Here is a 22,892-nt window from a genome sequence, read left to right as displayed (position 1 = left end):
AAAGCAACAGTAAACCCCAAAACAAACATTTATTATATTGCAGCTTACCAATTCTTAGATGTAATGGCTGATGGCTGTGTTAGTTTTCTTTTTTAGGATTGTTTTCTTTTCATCTGATGATCCAGTCAATAATTCTGTTGTTTTTCAAAAGAACAAGCACTCTTGCAGTTACAGTGATGAGACAGATCATTTAGCACTGGAAGGGGTGTTTATGATCAGATTTTATCATAAAAAGGAAAACAACTGTTTGCTGTAAGTGCTTAAAGAGTGGTAGATGGAGTTTGGCTTCAATTTGTTAGTGTATTTACATCTGCTAATACATAGTTACATAGTTAGTCTGGCTGAAAAAAGACAAACGTTTATCCAGTTCAACCATTAAAAAAAAAAAAAGTTATCCTATACCTACAGTTGATTCAGAGGAAGGCAAAAAACCCAGCAAAGCATGATCCAATTTAATCCTGCAGGGGAAAAAATTCCTTCCTGATCCCCAGAGAGGCAGTTGGATATTCCATGGATCAACTTTACCTATAAATGTTATAAATATTTTTTATTTTCATACAAATTACAGATGTATTTTCATACATACAGATTTATTTTCATACATCTAACACTCCCTTCCCCCAGCCTGACAATGCTGCTGTCCAAAGGTGCCCCCTGTACTCCTTTATGTGGAGTGGAGGCACTCTAATACAGAAGGTGTGTTATTGGCTAGATCACCAGGTGAAAGGGAGAAAAAGCCTAAAAAAAATAAAACTAATGCAGCCACCACATGTAATGATTGGTGCAATACATTACATTTTTGGTTTTGGGTTTAAGTGTAAGAATACATATTTTGTTATAGAACAATGAATAGTGTGTAGCAGAGCCAGAATAGTGTTTGAATAATTGAATGCTCTCTACTAATTAGAGCTGGAATTTGTTTACCTCAGAGCCATTTTAACAAAAGGGCAAAAAGGAGATGAATAGACCCCCCTCCCCCCTGTAAAAGAACAGTAACAACAAATTTTAATTTAGTTACTGTATGTCAAAAAATTAAGTAGGACTAGGAGAAAAGGGGACATGGGAAAGGTGGTAAAGGGGAGGTTCTTGATTGAGTCCAGTGGCTTTAGATTAAGCAGCTCTGTCCCGGGGAGAAGAAGCTCCAGAAAAAGTGCCATAAACAAATGTTTACAAGTCCTGAAGCATTTTCTTAATTCCATAGTGGACAAAAGGTAAAAAGAGAAGGCAGCCAACATCAATGCTCAGACAATCCCCTTTCATCGGGACATTACCAGTTATCAGGACTTTAACAGTTCTCATTGGATCTAATAGACGCACGCTGGATATTTTTGCATAATTACATTGATCCAGATTGGCCATACCTGGCCAATGCCCATGGGAGCTGGAAATCACTGTGGTAGGTGCCACTACTACAGTGATGGCCGCTAGCATCTGGTTCTGTGCCAAGTGTCTGGTGAACAGGAGTTTGGTCGCTCAGGGTGGGTGCCATTCAGAAAACACATTGCATTTTCTGAATGAATGCAAAGTGTTCTATGATTGGATGAGATGGAAAGTGGGCAGTGTCGCCACGATCTCCATCTCATCTAGTCAGAGAATACCTTGCATTTTTTTTATATTTAAATATTTTATTATCAAATCCTCAAATTACAAATCCATACAGACAAACCATTTAAAAAAAAACACAATCACAAAAAACATCATCTAATTTACTTGTCATCATATCTAATTATTCACCATAATTTATTTATTTATTTCAGGTACTTATATAGCGCCGTCAATTTGCGCAGCGCTTTACATATATATTGTACATTCACATCAGTCCCTAACCCTCAAGGGGTGTACAATCTAAGGTCCCTAACTCACATTCATACATACACATACTAGGGACAATTAGGACATGATCCAATTAACCTACCAGCATGTCTTTGGATTGTGGGAGGAAACCCACGCAGGCACAGGGAGAACATGCAAACTCCAGGCAGGTGGTGCTGTGGCTGGGATTCGAACCAACGACCCTAGTACTGCCAGGCGGAAGTGCTAACCATTTAGCCACTGTGCTGCCCATAATCTATAATTATCTAATTATTCACCATAAGAATACCTTGCATTTAATGAGAATATGCAAAGTGTTCTCAGAATGGCGCCCATGATGAGTGACCTTTGTTGAGCAGCAGGTCAACCACTCAGCAGAGAACTCGGAAGACTGCAGCGATCACTTTAGTAGTGGTGCTCCTATTACAGTCATTTCAGCTTTCACAGGGATCCCACAGGTATGGCACAATGTACTTACATTGGTCTAAGCTGGAACAATGTAGCTATGCAAAAATCTGCATACCTATACTTCAGCTTCAAAGTCAATATTTGCTCTGGGACTCGGTGTATGTGGTATTTGTACTAAATTCTTAAGATTGCTTTAGTTGTGGTTAGTTTAGTGCATTTCGGTTTTAAATAAATAGATGTAGAAGACAAGGCAAATAATGCTGCTGTCTCACCTTTTGCATTCCTTATTTGTGTTAAAGCCATTTGCCAGAGGTATGAACATAAGTTGCCTACTTGTTATGCATAGCAGCACATAAAACTCTATGGCACCAAGACAAGTTGTCTACCAAGCTCAGGGCATGCAGTCTACCTTATATTATGCATTAGTAAATAATCAGGTTTACTAGATACTGCCTTGTGACGCTTAGGATTCTACTAGCTGTGAATCTGGGGACTGTGTTCCATTGGCTACAAATTGCCTAGGTAGTGAGGGCTATTGAAAAATATTAAGGCTAAACAAATTGTAAATGTTCTGAAATACACTATGAAGTCTGTTTATAAATGTTTTCACCCTAGATTCACATAGCTTTCTTAGTGGATTATATAAAAAAAAAAGTGTGAGTTTTGAGTTAAAATAGTTGTAAATAGTAAAACAAAACATATTGAAGGGGATTTACTATAGCTGGAGCACTCAGAATCTGGTGCAGCTGTGCATGGTCTCCAATCAGCTTCAAAATCTGCTTGTCCAATTAAGGTTTGACAATAAAACATGGAATCTGTTTGGTTTCTGTGCAGATCTGCACTAGATTTTGCACCATGCAGTTTTAGTAAATCAACCCCAATGTGGCTACTAGATAGCTCTCACCATACAGGAATCACAAATAACAGAGGAAGGACAGCAATTTTCTTCCTAATTGTGCAAATGTTTGTCACATCTGCACAATGAATGTTTTATACATAGACCCCTTAGCGTTTGGACAAATATAATGAAACAAAAATAATGTTTTCTCCTTTCTTTTTTTTCACAGCAAACCCTTTCAGGTGAGTACATTTTTTTGTTTATTATGTATTTTTTGTAAGACCCCTTTCACACTGATGGTTGGACCATCCATAGCTCTTACATGTCTGCTGACATCTGCCTGCAACCGATCCGATCCTGTACGCTAAAAACAGACATATGGGGATCCGTTCCCTATCCGTCCAGCGGATCGGATCTGGTGACACTCGCAGTCTGTTTCCATTCAACCGTCCCATAGATAACAATGTGCTGTATCTGTGTCTGCTCTGCAGCAGCGGAGCGGACACAGATTTGTCATCCACTTGCTCAGTAGGGATCAGCGGAGAGATCCCCCGCTCAGCAAGCGGATCTGCTGACAGGTCCGCCCCATCTGAAAGGGGCCTAATTCTCATCCTGAGATTTTTTTTTATGTTTATCAGTTTCAGAATATTTCAGAACCTTCTTTTCCTCCTTGTTTTAGCAGCCCTGTTGTAAGATAAGGTTGCACAGTTTCTGACACTTGCAAAGTTTGTTTAGGTCATAAGGTGATTCACTGTCTCAATCATGGTAAGAATGTTATATGCTGTTGGTACTGTGTTACAGGTCTGGCCAAACTGAAGTCTTGGTTCTTGTGGACTCAGAAGATGAAGATGAAACAGAACAAACAGGAAATTCAGTTGAAAATGGTCATTATACAGATACTGTTGCCAGAAGCCCTAACCCTCCAGCTGCAAATGGAAATATCTATAAACATCAGGTGTTGTTTCACCATCCGCCTGCTAGTAAGTAGTATGACATGGGGTTCAAAATTTCTGCTTGTTTTTTAGTTTCAAATACTTTTTATTAAGTACATTTTGTATGAGAGCTGATACAGAATACACAAAGATTACAACAGATGTTTTACAATTCAATCTGAACTATAGAAGGTGGCATGGCAAGCATCCCTGAGCATAAAGTGTATTGTTATAAAAGAATAGTGTGCAACAGCTCTGGTTGTAGGGAGCCAATATTAGACACATATGAGTGCCCTGGACGGTGTCCTCATGTGTAAGGTGAGGGCCTGACCCTTTGAATAGTCAGGGAATAGATATATGCAATTGCTCAGGACAAAGGACTAAGGAGCCCAAAGAACAAGATGATCCATATGAGGTGAGCAGCAGAGTGTTGGTGTGTATGTGGAGTATGACTGGGTTGAGAGGTGGAGGAGGGGAATTTGTGTGGAGAGGAGAAAGAGAGAGGGAGCTGAAGGTGGAGGCTGGGGAAATTAATGGGAGAATAACACACCGCAGGTTGGGATCACAGGCCTTCATCCAGGGGAACTTGAGGGAGAGGTTAGAGGTGTGACAGTTACAGAAAATTTAAAAAATTGTGAATCTATATGTATTCATGGGTGGGGAGCTTCTGATTTCGGTTGACCTATAATGGATCTGTATGTGCAAATGGGTCTAAACATTGTCCAGGCAGACCATGTGTGCATGTAAGGGTTTATGGCATTGTTGATGTGGATCAATTCTTCCAGAGGTTAGAGGTGTGATAGTCACAGAAAATGCAGAAGATTGGGAATCTCTATCTGTATTCATGGGTGGGGAGCTGCTGGTTTCAGTTGACCCACAATGGATCTGTACAAGTAAACATTGTCCAAGCGCTGCACTTTTCTTGTTACATTGATTTATTTATATTTTCAAGGTATATTGGTTACCTGAAGTGTTCTAGCTGCTGTATATATTTGAGAGCGCTCACTACAAATTGCTTTATTGTCCAAGCAGGCCGTGTGTGCATGTAAGAGCTCATGGCATTGTTGATGTGGATCAATTCTTCCATTTCCGCTACATAGTCAATGCCACTATGTAGTCTATGCCAGGCTGGGTGTGTTGGTAGACATTTAAAACCTCAAATTAAAGTTTGCTGCATTTAGATGGAAGGGGAGACATCTGAATGCCATAAGTAGCAAGCCCTGTGTGGTATAGAAGGAATTAGGCTGGGAGGAAATGGAGGTTGTGTTCCAAAATGTTTTTAATAAGTTGGTGTACTTGAGGCTAGAATGGATGGATTCAGGGCATGTCCACATGGTGTGGAGGAGAATTCCAGTTTCTATATGGCTTCTCCAACAGAACCTAAGAATCTCTGTTCAAATTTTGTACAAGGCTTTCGCAGTGCAGTACTTTTCTTTTTTTTTTTATACCTGATAGTGTTGCATCTCAGATTTGCAGTGTTCAATATGAACTTGTTACTGGCAAAGGTGTATCTGCAGAACTTCCTAAAATACCTCTTCTAAACACTATTTATACCTAAACTGGTCAAATAACAGTCTTAATGCACCTACTATTACTGCAGTTAAATTGGGACATACAAGCCTCCTTAGCATGCCATAACCTAGAAGTCTCAATCAGGAACTACAGTAAAGCTTTGTCTCCTAAACATTCTTATTCTTTTAAAGCTGAGCTGTTGGTTGACATTGTTTAGTGCAGGTGGTGGGGAGGACACAGACACAAACTGTGTTAGTGGTGTTGTATTCTGATCAGCATCTTATTCTGCCAGTTCTTCCACTCAAGGAAAGGAGTAAGATTTTTATTGGTTATAACGGTGTTATTGATTTCAGGTAACAACTGCCTTCAATTTTGATTTCAGGTACAAATTGCCTTCATTTGTTATCAGTCTTTGAATAGAGATTCTTCTTTAAAGGGATCAAAGTGTATTTTTCATTTATTTCTTTTGTTTTATGTATAACTGTACTTTTACTATGATAAGGCTTTAAACATGTACCCCCACCTCATCTTATACTTACAGTATGACAAGCCTTTAAACATGTACCCCCACCTCATCTTATACTTACAGTATGACAAGCCTTTAAAGGTCTACCTCCACCTCATCTTATACTTACAGTATGACAAGCCTTTAAAGGTCTACCTCCACCTCATCTTATACTTACAGTATGACAAGCCTTTAAACATGTACCCCCACCTCATCTTATACTTACAGTATGACAAGCCTTTAAACATGTACCCCCACCTCATCTTATACTTACAGTATGACAAGCCTTTAAAGGTCTACCCCCACCTCATCTTATACTTACAGTATGACAAGCCTTTAAACATGTACCCCCACCTCATCTTATACTTACAGTATGACAAGCCTTTAAACATGTACCCCCACCTCATCTTATACTTACAGTATGACAAGCCTTTAAACATGTACCCCCACCTCATCTTATACTTACAGTATGACAAGCCTTTAAACATGTACCCCCACCTCATCTTATACTTACAGTATGACAAGCCTTTAAAGGTCTACCTCCACCTCATCTTATACTTACAGTATGACAAGCCTTTAAACATGTACCCCCACCTCATCTTATACTTACAGTATGACAAGCCTTTAAAGGTCTACCTCCACCTCATCTTATACTTACAGTATGACAAGCCTTTAAAGGTCTACCTCCACCTCATCTTATACTTACAGTATGACAAGCCTTTAAACATGTACCCCCACCTCATCTTATACTTACAGTATGACAAGCCTTTAAACATGTACCCCCACCTCATCTTATACTTACAGTATGACAAGCCTTTAAAGGTCTACCCCCACCTCATCTTATACTTACAGTATGACAAGCCTTTAAACATGTACCCCCACCTCATCTTATACTTACAGTATGACAAGCCTTTAAACATGTACCCCCACCTCATCTTATACTTACAGTATGACAAGCCTTTAAACATGTACCCCCACCTCATCTTATACTTACAGTATGACAAGCCTTTAAACATGTACCCCCACCTCATCTTATACTTACAGTATGACAAGCCTTTAAAGGTCTACCTCCACCTCATCTTATACTTACAGTATGACAAGCCTTTAAAGGTGTACCCCCGCCTCGTCTTATACTTGCAGTATGACAAGCCTTTAAAGGTGTACCCCCACCTCGTCTTATACTTACAGTATGACAAGCCTTTAAAGGTCTACCCCCACCTCATCTTATACTTACAGTATGACAAGCCTTTAAAGGTGTACCCCCACCTCGTCTTATACTTACAGTATGACAAGCCTTTAAAGGTGTACCCCCACCTCGTCTTATACTTACAGTATGACAAGTCTTTAAATGTGTACCCCCACCTCCTCTTATACTTACCAGTCCCAGCTTGTTTAAGAAGCTTTGCTGAGCTGCCCACCGAGAGCTGCACAGCCATTGCTCTGCTTCTCCCACACTTGCACACTTCAATGTCTGTTCATTCCCATGAATTCCCAGGTACACTTGGGACAAATAATAGACAGATCTCCTGAAGCAGCCTCTCAAACCCTCCTCTCAAAGCCAGATAGTTCTTGCAGACAATTTTTTGTCACTTACTGATAGTTTTGCAGCTTTCTTGCCTTGTTTGAGCTTTTTTTGAGTGAATAGGAATGTACGGGCATAGGAGCAAGTTCCAACACTAGTAAAGTAAAATGATGGAGTTTTAATAGTTAGAGGCAGGTGGAATTGGGCCACAATGGGAGTATTTAGGAGGCTACTGCATGAAAGATTGACTATTTAAGGAGAAATGTAAAATTAAGCCTAAAAACTGGATATGAGAATACAAATATTTGTATGCAATATTTCATACTTACCTAGCTGAAAAACAATAAATGGTATTTTCTTAATACTTAGGATAATACATAAAGAAATAATATGTACACAACCACCATACGTTCCCTTTGGGGTGGGAAGTGTTTGTATGGTGGACATTTTGCTCACTTCTCTGACATTCCTAAGGACTTTAATGTAGTTATTGTCAAAATTACTATATTGTAGCATGCACTTACATGAACAATTTTCTTTCACAGATATCAATTCTGACCTAGGCAGTGAAGTCCCAGAAGACACTGAAAATGAAATTCCAGGGGATGAGCTTTAGAGTTTCCTGATTTATATCTTCTTTAGATCTTCTTCACTTGAATTCAGGTTGCACACAGTCTAATAAAAAGATCCTCCTAACAGAGGAATAACTCATACAGTGCTGGCCCTGCTGCAATGTACAAACACAGGGCTGATTATATTGACCGAGTGACAGGGTGAAGATCCATTTTAATGAAAGTCTCATACAAAGATGTATGTGTGTACAGCTGTAGCAGATTATTGGACACATTCATGCAAGATTCATTTCATGACAGCCATCTACAGTGTTACGTATTTAACAGAGAAATAGTAATCTGAAGTCATAGAAATGGGAGCTTAACTTTGACTGAAGTACTACTGATCCCAAAAACTAGGGGCTTTACATTCAGTAAGCAGAGATTAAATGCTGTGGCTCACTTCTTGTTTTCACTTGGGCCATGAAAGGCTAATATTAGGTACCCATACATAAGAGATTATTCTAGTTCTCAGATGAGCTAGAACACCCTGAAAAAAAGTCACTTTCTCACCTGCCATGCACATTTATTGAACAGTGCCTAAACAGAATGTTATGTAAACTTTTCCATCCAGTCTAGTTATTTATTTCCAGTGTCACTGATCAAATCTTGGTCTGACTCCATACATGGCCATACCTTTGTACATTCGTTTTGGAATAATTAAGATTTTTACTCTCCCAGAATAGATGGCCTGCTTAAAAATTAATTTGAGGTGAACCTTAAGGCCCAATTGAGGAAATGAGAAAACATTACTTGTGGAAAGGTCTGACACGATCAAATAATAGTGTGGCATGTCTGTACATTATAGATCACTATGATAAGAAAACTCATGTGCCAGAATCCATCTGGAAAATGGAAATGTTTGCTTTTGCACAATCAAAATTTCACAGGCCCTTGTAGTTTAGTCTAAGAAAGAGGTATGATGTTATTTATGAATTCATAATGAGCCATGGCGACTGTGTATATGCAATATGTGTGTATGCGTATACATATCTCTCCAATACTGACAAAGCACACATCTTTTGCTTGTTTATCTTTGTCCTTGTATCTCTTAATTCCTCCTAAGGAGGGTAATTTCCTGTGGCTTACTTCTTGAATGGATTTTTTCTAATTGGAGTAGTTATACTTGTAGTGCAATGATGTTTTAGAAGCTTTTAACAGACAGGTAATATACACATGTTGCTCTACTAGGATATTATACTTTTATATTTCTTCTGCACTTCATTTAAGACTTGAACAATGTTTACTACTCTTTATCTAATAATGCAAAGAGCAAAGGCCAGAGTACTATAAACAAAATCACCAATTAAAAATTATTTTCTGTACTCTGACTACTCTGCACTGATAAAAACTGTTAGTTGCTTGGTTGTTACAGATAACTGCATATTTTCCCATTTTGATTGTTCCCATGTTTTTAAATAAGACCCTGATTTTATGTTGTGGTTGCAGATTGTATACATTTATACTGTACATATACTGATGTAATCTTCAGATTAATGACTTTACAAGTTAGGATCCCAGGGTGATGTAATTTGAAATGATCACAAAATATTACAATGCAGTTTAGGTGGTGCTGGTTTTCCATCTACAGATAACCTGACCAGCAAGTCTTGGTAACCAACAGCAGACCTGCAGATTGTAGATTTGTTTTCATTAAAACAGTTCATGTACAGTTAAAGATATCTAGGCTCCATCAGAAAGTCAATGAAGAGAACACTGATGATATACAATGTAGTTATCAAAGAGCATATCGCCTGCCCTACTGGGTCTCCCATGTAGCTCTGGAGGCTGCTATTGTCTAACCTACCAAAGTGGGCTTGCTTCAGGGAAGTGTCCTCACTTTTTTGCTCCCTGTCTTGGGAGTCAGGCTGTTTGGTGGTTGTCAGCAGTTGACAGGTTTCCTTTCCTTTTTAATCTAAACCTTCCTTTAAAAGAGAAGTGTGGTATTAAAAAAATAGCTTCTCTGCTCCTCCAGTGCTCACTGGAGCGCTGAGCTCTGAAGGGGCAGGAGTGGCTGGCTCAGGCTCTCAGCAGCGCAATGCTGGTCAGGCATCTGGGTGGATCCCGACATTAAAGTTGGGATTCCTTCAGAGTTGACCGTCAGCCGACAGCAGAGTTTAAATGTAAATAAAAAGTGCAGCACTTATAGTTAATAAATAATACAAAACTGTGCAAACAGATATAATGCAAACAAAAAATTCCTATGAATAGTCCACCATAAAAAGTGCAAGTTCAGTTCTGTTCTCATGGAGAAAGAAATCTTCCAAATCAATGTGAATCAAGGCAAAAAGAACTAGATGCTTCCACCAATCTACCACTCTGCATGTGATTGGACCCTTACCAAATTATACCAACACCAGTTAGGGTATGGTCATAAAAGCTTCAAATCAATCCACGCTTGGGATATGCATATCTTGCATAGCAAAGTTCCTCCCAACGTAGCATCTCAAGGATATCAATAAAGTAAGTAGAAACCCCAGGGACTGTAACAGCATACTAAGTAAAAAACTTCACAATTTATTAAAGATTAAAACAAGAGTGTATAAAAGCCAAGCAGTGATCATACAGTCTTCACAATATTTTTCCTCCTCCGCTCGTGTCGTCCAAAACTCCACTTCCAGGGCTCGATCAGCATAATGACGACACATCCCGTAGCCCCGTCCTATGCTTTTCGTCAGAGCTGACATCATCAGGGGGAGTGGCCTGCTGTCAGCTGAATATGGGTCACAGGAGTATAGAACGACGTGCACTCCTGTGACTTATAGGAGAATTATGGCCAAAAGAGCTTTGGCCCTACTTCTTCTTTGACTTTATTTTAAAGAAATCAGCAAAAATTGTTCCAGACTGTACTTTTTTTGCATCGTCATGTGCCCTGGCTTACTGATCAAATTTAAATTTCACCTAAAATAATAAATTCATTAAAAATTCCAATGTTATCCTGTACAGCACTGTTTGCAGCCTAACTGACCACATCCCATCACAGATTCTGAAAAAAAACAACGCTAAACACCTTAAATTGTGTTTGTAGATATCTATGTTCTTCAGTATGTCTTTGTTGGGCAGATCTTAGTCTGGAAGCAGGCTCTGCTCCTGTGAACCAATAGGAGTTTCCTTCTTGTATATCACATTACAGTCCCAATGATTGTGCGCTCTTGTGTGCTTTCCCATAATTTGCAATAATCTTCATAGAGGGCAGGCACAATCAGCTAATTATTTTGAACATCTGGTTTAGGAGATTGGCCATTTTATCTTTTTATTGGTTCTCTTAAATTTCAGAAAATGTTAATATTTACAGGTGCTGACAGCTTCATTCATATGTATCTATTTGTTTAGACATTTGTTGGTTAAAATGAATGCTAATCATGTAACATTTTGAGAAGAAACTCATATGATTGAATAGGGCAGAGCCTATGTTGAGCCACACACAAGGACAAGATAGAGAACCCTGGTTTAGGATTTTCTGTACATTGACACAGACCATTTCTGACAGATTGCTGATATGATAACCTTCTGCACTACAGCCCCCTACACTTGGGCATTTCTTTAAACGAATTAAAAATGAAACTTAGTCATACTAGATTACATACCTCTAAGTAAAAGTATCCTGTAACCCCCAATACCAGGGTGCCATGATATGCAAACCATCTTCCCTAGCTCTGGCCCATCCCTCCCTTACCTCACCATTGGCCCATCATATTGATGAGCAGCCTCACTAACCAATATGTTTTTAGAGAATGGTGTCACTTTAAATACTGCATATGTAGTGTTGGATGCAGTTGTACTGAACACGCAGTGGTTTGGTCTGTGTTGGGTGTGACATGCAGCCTCATATATGTAAGGAGAAAGTGTATGTTTTTATGTGATATCTGTAGGAGCCAGTCAGATTCCACCTACCATTTATTATCTTGAACACGATATAAAATTATTTAAAGATTCTGGAAACTATGTTATGAATAATGTTGAGAGCGCAAGCGTGTATTAAACACCATGAGAATATTTTAAAAGATTAAACTGATAGAAAGACTAAAGTGGACCTATGATTTAAATAACACATTTTGTATGAATCAATTGGTACATATTAGCATAGCCAAAAAAAAAACAACTTTCTGTGAATTGAAAAACGTCTCTAAGCAAAAATGACATAGTGTCTGGCTGCTGGGGGTTTGATATAATTTTCTGACTTTCAATCACCTTTTCAGTGGTAAAAAAGATGTGTGTACTGTATATATATAAATATTCAGTACACACACACATATCATACATAAAAACAATGGTTATAAAATATCAGCACATTTTGTTAAAATTGTATAGCTAAAAAAAACATTAAGACTTGCAGGTCCCTTTTAAACAATCCTTACTTTGCGTATTCCTTTTCCTTTTAAATGTGTCCTGTGAAAGTTTTAAGAATGTTCTGTTTGTGTTTTTTTTTTTGTTTAATAATTGAAATCACTGACAATAATACGATTACTAACCAAATTACCATAAGATTACCTACCAAAATGTGACCTTGTTTAGGGAAATAATGTAATTTAACTCTAGAAAACAAATCATTTGGCTCAGGAAAAATGTACTTATGTTCCGTCTACAAAATTTCATGTATTGTGTATTTATTTTTCATTGTCTGTGAAAGTGACGTTTTTATTGCCAGTACATTGTTTCTTTTTAGTTCTTTAGGCTGTGTTTTTCTTTTTTGTTAACTACAACATTACAATAAATAAGATGTATTCGTTTTTAAAAAGAGTTATATATTTTTTCAAAGACTACCAATAGTACTAATATTTTCTGTCTACCTGTTAGAATGAAATTGTTATTTATCATTTTCTGTGTTTTCAGTAATTTCCAATGAGACACAAAAACCTGTCAGACTATGGTGATAAAACTATTATCCTTCCATTAGGCCTCATTCACATAGGCATACTTAAGCGTACATCCATGCAATCTCTGTCTTCGCAATTTGGGATGCACAGGTGCTCTATACATCCGCGTGCAGGTAGACTCATTTATGTCTATTGGGAAGCAGCAGCTGCATGGACACAGCCGCTGGTCCCGATTTTGACAGCCATGCAGGTGCAGGTCCCTGAATGCAGACAGTGTGAGTCTGGGGACATGCACCCGGTTGTCAAATCGGAACCAGCGGCTGTGGCCTTGCAGCTGCTGCATCCCAACAGACAAGAATAGGACTACCTGCACATGGATGCACGGAACACCTATTTATCCCGTGTGAGCAAAGACAGCCCTTCGCATGGATGTAGGCTTAAGCATGCCCATATCAATAAGGCCTTAAAACACCATACAGTGTATGTTACATTCATTGCAGGTGAATCAATCACTGTAATATACCCATACATCAGGAAGGTGCACCTGCAGTGAATGCTTGGTAAATGTAACTGCTTTTGTACAATATTGTCTTCTCAAAACCCAAGGAATTTACAGCTCATTTTCATCAAAAATTAAAATCACAAGTGGTTTCTTCCTTATTTGGAGTAAACCAGTCATGAGAAAAATGCTGGCTGTGTCTGGCTTCAAGGGCCCGTTCATAATTTTGCATTGCAGGAAAGCCCACATTGCTACAAAGCATGGCAATGTCCCTGCTCTATGTGCATTGCGTTGCGGTGCCAGCTTTAATCTTTTATCACAGACTTGAAATAATGCATCAAATGATTGAGATGAGTGAGAGTTCCTTATCTCTATACTTTATTCTGAGCCAGCAACTAAGAAATTAATGAAGCTTTTGACAGCAAGACAGCCAGACAAAGATCATTTTTCAAGGTCAGAAATGTCAGCTTATACATTTCTGTCATGACAGGTTCCCTTTGAGAAGGAAGTCAATGTCGTTTTTTTCATCTGCAGCATTCCTTTTACATTTGTGATATTCTTGATAGTTGAGTACACACAAGTCCCACAAATAGGTCACTGGTAGTAACAAATAAACCCACATATCACTTTTTGGTGTGCTGGGAATTTTATTTAATTTAGGTACGAAGGAAAAGTAACATGTTTTAATATTTTATATTTATAGCAGGCAGAATAAGCATCTCGTACGTTTCAGCATTCCCTTGCCACCCAATCCTGCCTGGAAAAAAACAGCTGGTACCTCTGGGTATGGGGAGCACTGGACACTCCCCTTGAATATCACAATGTAATGTTATGCTTATCAACCTGCAGAGATGGGATAGAGGAACACTTTACAGCAGATATACTGCAACAGAGCGGCACAGGGGCACAAAATACGTGATTTCACATTTCCAGGTAGGGGGTACGTTCACGCCCTACCCGTGCCACCATTCGCGGCCGTGGCTGTCAATGACTGGATCCCGGCCGGGGAATACTCGCTGGTGCCTGGTGATTGCTGAGCATTTCCGACGGGGAGGAGACCTGTATGTAAACAATTCAGTTCTCCTCCCTATCAGCTCATGCACTCTGCTTTGGATGGTTTTCCAAAGCAGTGTGATTATAGTGAAGCACACACAGAGAGCTTACAGTGAAACAGCACACAGTTAACCCTTTGATCGCCCCTCGTGTTAACCTCTTCCTGCCCAGTGCCATTAGTACAGAGTCAGTGCTTTTTTTAAGTCTCTGATTGCTGACATTACTAGTAAAAAAAACAAAACATTTTTTAAAATCCTAATATATATACCACCATGTGTAAACGCTATAACTTTCACGTAAACCAATTAATTTACACGTGCTGTGATTTTTTTTATTTTTAGCAAAGACTTGTAGCAGAATACATTTTGACCTAAACGCCGCAGTCCCGCTATAAGTCGCTGATCGCTGCCATTACTAGTAAAAATAACGAAACAAAATTCCAGTCTCTATACCGCCATTTGTAAACTCTATAACTTTCCAATTAATTTACACTCATTGGGACTTTTTTTTTAGCAAAGACATGTAGCAGAATACATTTTGGCCTAAATTCATGATGAAATTTTTTTTTAAATTTTTTAATGGACATGTTTAATAGCAAAAAAAAATATTTTTTTATAGCGCAAAAAATAAATAACGCACAGGCGATCAAATACCACCGAAAGAAAGCTCTATTAATGGGAAAAGGTCGTAAATTTAATTTGGGTGCAGTATTGCATGTCTGTGCAATTGTCAGCTAAAGTAACGCAGCGCCGTAATGCAAAAAATGGCCTGGTCAGGAAGGGGGGTAAACCCTCAGGAGGGCAAGTGGTTAAAGGGCAGAGTAGGCAATGGGCACACTCTTGCAACATCCCTGACCATGACAATTACAGAACAAGAATGATAAAAACCCACTGGAATTGTTTTACTGTTACTTTTTCTTCTATACAAGCTTTTAAAAGTAATGCATTATATTTGGGGTGAAACTAGAGATCATGGGTTCCCTTCACAACATTTTTATGGGGTCCCCTGGCAATCTCTCTCTGTGGCATAATGTAATAGAGTTATAGATGCAATAGTAATAAAAACCAAGTTAGTTACCTGGTAACTTAAAGGGTAACTCCACTTTTCTGGGGAAAAAAAAAGCAAATAAAAAAAAATACAGTATATAAAATTTTGCTACAAGTCAAATTGTAATTAAATATTATTAAAAATTACCTTTTCTTTTCAATCTGCAGCACTGTCATTTTCTGTAAAATGCAACACAATATGGCAACCTGGAGACCTGTACACAGATAGTGTACAGAACGCCCCTCAGAATTGTAATTTCCTGCTTGTGTAATTGGTTAACTAATTTTCCCAGAAGTCTGCATTAAGATGAAAGTCAAAATGTGGGCATTTCCTGCAACAAAAACATCCTTTTTGATGAGATACTCCCAAAGGGAAATGCGTCTAAAGGGTTGCAGACCCTGCTACTTTCCTCATTAGAGCCCACAGGTGCAGCAGCTGATTGATATGAAATCACTCCCCCACAGTTTCACTCTGCACATGGACACATAAACAAACGGCTATTTCTTCAGAATAACAAAAGTTAGGAATCTGCAACAAAAAGAATTTGTTAAAATCCCTGCAATGTACATAGATCACTTTAAAAAGCTTTTCAATTCACTCCAAATCCACATTCTCCTCCCCAGAATCCTCCATTTCTCAGTGTTACTCAAAAAGAAAATAATTAAAATAGTGCAGTATCGCCACAACTAATATACAATAAATAAATTGTGCTCAATCCCCTTTGATAAGGTCTATGGACAAAACATGTCAGGAGGTGATGTCAGAAGCTGACCCAGGAACTGTAAGTGCCCATTCCATCATCTTGAGTATTGGAAACCTACATCTCTTTACATATGTGATCAGCTTTATGGTAAATAATTTAATGGGAATTTCTGCATGAGCTTTTTACAGTGCCTTAAAAAAGTATTCATACCCCTTGAAAATTTCCACATTTTGTCATGTTACAACCAAAAATGTAAATGTATTTTATTGGGATTTTATGTGATAGACCAACACAAAGTGGCACATAATTGTGAAGTGGAAGGAAAATGAGAAATGCTTTTCAAAATTTATTACAACTAAATATCTGAAAAGTGTGGCGTGCATTTGTATTCAGCCCCCCGGAGTCAATACTTTGTAGAACCACCTTTTGCTGCAATTACAGCTGCAAGTCTTTTTGGGTATATCTCTACCAGCTTTGCACATCTGGAGAGTGAAATTTTTGCCCATTCTTCTTTGCAAAATAGCTCAAGCTCTGTCAGATTGAATGGAGAGCATCTGTGAACAGCAATTTTCAAGTTTTGCCACAGATTCTCAACTGCATTTAGGTCTGCACTTTGACTGGGTCATTCTAACACATGGATATGCTTTGATCTAAACCATTCCATTGTAGCTCTGGCTGTATGTTTAGGGTTGTTGTCCTGCTGGAAGGTGAAACGCTACCCCAGTCTCAAGTCTTTTGCAGACTCTAACAGGTTTTCTTCTAATTTTGCCTTGTATTTGGCTCCATCCATCTCTCCATCAACTTTGACCAGCTTCCCTGTTCCTGCTGAAGAAAAGCATCCCCACAACATGATGTTGCCACCACCATGTTTTACGGAGAGGGTGGTGTGTTCAGGGTGATGTGCAGTGTTAGTTTTCCGCCACACATAGCATTTTGATTTTAGGCCAAAAAGTTAAATTTTGCTCTCATCTGACCAGAGCACCTTCCACACATTTGCTGTGTCCCCCACATGGCTTCTTACAAACTGCAAAGGGGACTTCTTATGGCTTTCTTTCAACAATGGCTTTCTTCTTGCCACTCTTCCATAAAGGCCAGATTTGTGGAGTGCACGACTAATAGTTGACCTGTAGACAGATTCTCTCACCTGAGCTGTGGATTTCTGCAGCTCCTCCAGAGTTACCATGGGCCTCTTGGCTGCTTCTCTGGTTAATGCTGTCCTTGCCTGGCCTGAGGGTTTACATGGATGACCATGTCTTGGTAGGTTTGCAGTTGTGCCATACTCTTTCTATTTTTTCAAGGCACTGTATGTCCTATATATAATTCATGCCTTGGGAGCCTGTGCAATAATGGGACCAGAGGAGTGACATCTAAGAGGAGTATCAGATGCAACATCAACCAACCCTCTGCCTTAGGGGCTGAGTTTTGTGCACATGGGGGTAGTGTATGGTAGCATGTATTGATGGATTCACTTTGCACTATATGGAGCACAGTTTAATGTGAGCACAATTTATTTAGTGTACTTTAGTTGTCGTGATGTACACTATTTTAGCTATTTTATTTTTGACTGATATTGTAAGAGAAGGATTAAGGAATATTAAGCTACAATATGTTACATTTTTGCTTTTGGGTTTAGATATGCTTTAAAACAGTTAAACCCAAAACCAAAAATGTAATATACTGCAGCTGCATTAGTTTTCTTTTTTTTTTTTAGCCTTTTTTCCCTCTGTTTTAACCTGGTGATCTGGCCAGTAACACACCTCCTGTATCAGAGTGCCACCACACTGGATGAAGGAGCACAGGAGGCACCTTTGGACAGCAACATTGTCAGTCTGTGGGGAGGGAAATGTTAGATGGACTAGAAGAATTAAATACACTAATAAACTGAAGTAAAACTCTAAACCGCTAATACTCTATGAACAGTTACGGCAGTTTTTTTTCCATCTGGGATAAAGGTTTTACATAAAAAAATAATAACTGATTATTGGAATAACTTCTGTCTGTGTTAAATGGTTTGTCTCATCTCTGTAACTGATGCATTAAAAAAAACTACTGACTTACTGGCCAGATCACCAATGAAAATAGAAGAAAGAAAGCCTAAAAATGAAAATTATTGTAGCCATCACATGTAAAAATTGGTAAGCTGCAATATAATAAATGTCTGTTTTTGGGATTAATAATGCTTTAAATATTAGAAGATAGAAGAGCCACAATACAGTAATGACATAATATGAAATCAGTAATATGCAGTAAGAACACCTTCTGTTGTATTGATCTAATAATTACCTATAAACTAGCTTATTAGGCCACATGCACATTGGATGTTTGGTCCATGCACACTGGGCTGAAGGGCCGGTTCACAGTACATGTGTTTCAGTTGCTTTTTTTCTGCATCTAAAACACACAGAAAATAGGTTATATGGTTGTCAATGTCCGTATAATAATGACTCTCCTGGAAAATTGGAAAATAACTCCCCAGTCATCATTATGTATATTATAATAACTCTCCAGTTATTTTTGTATATGAAATAATATCTTCCCAGTCATTTTTATATATGTAATAATAACTCTCTCTATGTACTAATAACTCCCAAACAGAAAAAGGCATAAGTTATCTAAAATAAATTCAAATTGTAATTAAATGTTTATTATTAAACAAATGAGACCAACAATGTTTTTTTTTTAAGTTTTTACATTGTAAATTTTTATTAAAGTAAACAAAAATTACATGTAGAATGCAGAAATATCAATATACATGTAATGTACATAGTTATGTACATTTAAAATGTTAGTAATGTTCACAAATCTAAATCTATCTCTGTCAGTTTGCATTTTCTTCCTCTAAATTTCTTTGCAGATGTAGGAAATGGATGCATGTCACTCTTACATATATATTAACAGATAAGGCATATCAATTTAAGCTCTTACTTACAACTTTTATGTCATTTAGCTTCTTCAAAACTAGGGGAGTTATTATTACATAGAGAGAGTTATTATTACATATATAAAAATGACTGAGGAGTTATTAATACATAGAGAGAGTTATTATTACATATATAAAAATGACTGGGGAGTTATTATTACATAGAGAGAGTTATTATTACATATATAAAAATGACTGGGGAGGTATTATTACATAGAGAAAGTTACTATTACATATATAAAAAAATGACTGGGGAGTTATTATTACATAGAGAGAGTTATTATTACATACATAAAAATGACTGGGGAGTTATTATTACATAGAGTTACTATTACATATATAAAAATGACTGGGGAGTTATTATTACATAGAGAGAGTTACTATTACATATATTAAAATGACTGGGGAGTTATTATTACATAGAGAGAGAAAATGATTGGGGAGTTGTTATTACATAGAGAGAGTTACTATTACATATATAAAAATGACTGGGGAGTTATTATTACATAGAGAAATTTACTATTACATATATATAAAAAATGACTGGGGAGTTATTATTACATAGAGAGAGTTATTATTACATACATAAAAATGACTGGGGAGTTATTATTACATAGAGTTACTATTACATATATAAAAATGACTGGGGAGTTATTATTACATAGAGAGAGTTACTATTACATGTATTAAAATGACTGGGGAGTTATTGTTACATATATAAAAATGACTGGGGAGTTATTATTACATAGAGAGAGAAAATGATTGGGGAGTTATTATTACATAGAGAGAGTTACTAATACATATATAAAAATGACTGGGGAGTTATTATTACATAGAGAGAGTTACTATTACATATGTAAAAATGACTGGGGAGTTATTATTACATAGAGTTACTATTACATATATAAAAATGACTGGGGAGTTATTATTATTTGGGAGTTAATATAACATATTACACCGGTAAGGGAAAGCAGGAATTCCCGGCAATAACTAAAACTAGTCAGCTGCCCAAGAAAATTCTCAGAACAGAATTGTTGTTTGTAAAACCGCCACTAGATGGTGCTCATGCGACAAAGCGATCTCTATGGTAATAGCTGTGCTGATCATATGACCGGAAGTGTCTGGAAGAAGCCCTTTCTGTGGTTTCCCTGAATTCTTCCCAGAGGAGTACAGGGGGCTCTCATGCAGCCAGACGGTTCCTGTACTCTGCTAAGGGGGTTCTTCCATCGTTAGGCTGAAGAGGTCCGGCTGCTGGTCCATGCAGAGTGTCACCTTCACCCTGGGAGCCCTGACACCCACCTCCTCACACCCACACACTGCAACATGAGTCACCCAGCTCAGCACAGAGAGCTAACTAGCCCGAGCAGCTTCCCCTGTATGTGCAGCCGTGTCCCAGTCTACCTCTCAGGCATGGAGGACATAGAGGGAACCAGGGTACAGTAACCCCAGCAAAGCTCAGCTGCCCCATACACACCCATTGAGCTCCACAGACAACACCAGAGCTCCCCTGCTGTCTTCTCCTCCCTGCTGAGCCCCTGACTGGAAGCTCCTCACTCCTTCCTCTAGGTAAGCACACAGCAGGCTTGTCTCGCTGGTATGTCCTATGTGTTCTTACCATCCTGTCAGACTATCAGATCTCTTCTGTCTTTTGCAGATGGATAGTAACACAGTGCTGCATTCAGACAACAAGGAAGGTAAATATTGCCCCTTCAGATCCTTCCCTGTCAATATCTTTTCTCAAACACACAAATCACACCTTTTTTTTCTTTTTTTTTTCTTTTTTTTTTTTATAGTTTCATAATAACCACTTCAGCACTAGAGCAGTTTTTTGCACACACGTAAAAATCTGCACTTTCAGCTAGAAAATGACTTCAAACCCCCAGAATGTTATTTTCTGAAAGCCGAGGACCTGTAGAATAAAAAGGTGGCTGTTGCAGGTTTTTTTATGTTGCAGGATATTTGCACAACTGTTTATTAACCACTTGCCTTCCAGAGGATTTACCCCCTCCTGACCAGGCCATTTTTTGCGTTACAGCAGTGGACAATCGCACGGTATTTATTGCCCCTCATCCTTCCCTGTCAATATCTTTTCTCAAACACACAAATGACACCTTTTTTCTGTTTTTTTTTATAGTTTCATAATAACCACTTCAGCACTAGAGCAGTTTTTTGCACACATGTAAAAATCTGCACTTTCGTCTAGAAAATGACTTCAAACCCCCTGAATGTTATTTTCTGAAAGCCGGGGACCTGTAGAATACGGTAGCTGTTGCAGTTTTATTATATCGCACAATATTTGTTCAGCTGTCTATTGACCACTTGCCCTCCAGAGGATTTACCCCCCCCCCCTTCCTGATCAGGCCATTTTTTGAGTTACGGCGCTGCGTTAATTTAACAGCCAATCACAAGGTCATGCAACACTGCGCCCAAATGAAATTTACGTCCCTTGTTTTCCCCCACAAATGGAGCTTTCTTTCGGTGGTGTTGGATGGCTTGTGCGTTTGTTTTATTTTTTGCGCTGTTAAAAAAAAAATAAAGACCGAAAATTTTGAGAAAAACTGTTTTTGACTTTTTGCTATTAAACCTGTCCGGTACAAAAAAAAAATTTAAAAAATCAAATTTCGGCATAAATGTAGGCCAAAATGTATTCTGCTACATGTTTTTGCTAAACAAAATCCCAATACGTGTAAATGAATTGGAAAGTTACAGCGTTTGCAAATGACGGTATAGATACTGGAATTTAGTTTTTTATTGTTACTAGTAATGGCAGTGATCAGTGACTTATAGCAGGACTGTCTTTGCTAAAAAAAAAAAAAAAAAAAAAATCCCAGTATGTGTAAATTAATTGGTTTATGTGAAAGTTATAGTGTTTACAAATGGTGGAATATATAGTGGGATTTATAAAAAATTTTTTTTTTTTTTTTTTTTTTTTACTAGTAATGTTGGTGATCGGCGACTTACAGTGGGACTGCGGTGGGCATTTTGACACTGGGGGGGAACTGACTTGGTGTCACTGACATCCCCAGTGACACCAATACAGTGCTAATAAAAAAGCACTGACACTGTACTAATGGCACTGGGCAGGAAGGGGTTAACATGTGACAAGATCAAAGGGTTAACTGTGTGTTGTGTGCTGTTTTACATACTGTGCTGTGTTAATGCTTCACTGTAAGCACACTGGTTTGCATGGCTGTGCTATGCATAGCCATGCAAAGCAGAGTGCAGGAGCTGACATGGGGGAGAACTGTTTTGTTTACAAACAGTTCTCCCCCTGTCAGAGATGCTTGGCACCAGCGAGTAATCACCAGCCGGGACGCCGCAAATGGCGGCGCAGGTAGTGCGTGCGCCCCCCCTACCCAAAATATATGTAAGTGTTAAAATTTGCAGGTGTGTGCAGGGCAATGGGAAGTGGGGGGAAGATTGTGGTTAATTTTTTTTTTTTATTAAATAGAACTATAGGCAAAACCTGTTGTGTTTTTTTTTTTTCTTTTTTCTTCCATTTTGGATAGAGTAAGGGAGGGTTATAACCCATCAGATTTTTTTTTTCGCCATCTGTGTACCATTTAGGAGATTTCCCTTCACTCTCTGTCCTATAGTCAAACAGGAAGTGAGAGGAAATCCCTGCAAATTAAGGGAATCCCTTGGGGACCCCCTGGTCACCAGAACTGGTGTCCTCATTGAAAGAGTTTTATTCTTCTTATTCCCTTTTATTA

The 22,892-nt window shown here is 38.3% G+C and overlaps 2 protein-coding genes across 3 annotated transcripts in view; both read left to right on the top strand.

Moving 5' to 3' along the window:
- VSIG10 (V-set and immunoglobulin domain containing 10) overlaps window positions 1–12,878 on the top strand; it is a 47,300-nt gene extending 34,422 nt beyond the window's left edge. The window contains exons 7-9 of the mRNA XM_089677257.1: window positions 3,288–3,300; window positions 3,860–4,038; window positions 8,075–12,878. Of these exons, the coding sequence (XP_089533383.1) occupies window positions 3,288–3,300; window positions 3,860–4,038; window positions 8,075–8,145 (263 nt within the window). The 3' untranslated portion in view covers window positions 8,146–12,878. The remainder of the gene's footprint in view (window positions 1–3,287; window positions 3,301–3,859; window positions 4,039–8,074) is intronic.
- Window positions 12,879–20,275: 7,397 nt separating this feature from the next.
- WSB2 (WD repeat and SOCS box containing 2) overlaps window positions 20,276–22,892 on the top strand; it is a 53,797-nt gene continuing 51,180 nt past the window's right edge. For both annotated transcript variants that reach the window (XM_089677233.1, XM_089677242.1), the window contains exons 1-2: window positions 20,276–20,745; window positions 20,834–20,873. In XM_089677233.1, coding sequence (XP_089533359.1) covers window positions 20,834–20,873 — 40 coding nt within the window. In that variant the 5' untranslated portion in view covers window positions 20,276–20,745. The remainder of the gene's footprint in view (window positions 20,746–20,833; window positions 20,874–22,892) is intronic.

The sequence above is a fragment of the Staurois parvus genome, unplaced genomic scaffold (assembly GCF_062004578.1).
Source record: "Staurois parvus isolate SC_StPar_1 unplaced genomic scaffold, SC_StPar_1.0 ptg000014l, whole genome shotgun sequence".
NCBI classification, from domain to species: domain Eukaryota; kingdom Metazoa; phylum Chordata; class Amphibia; order Anura; family Ranidae; genus Staurois; species Staurois parvus.
The sequence above is the reverse complement of the archived record's forward strand: the minus strand, read 5'-3'. Positions and strand labels throughout refer to the sequence as shown.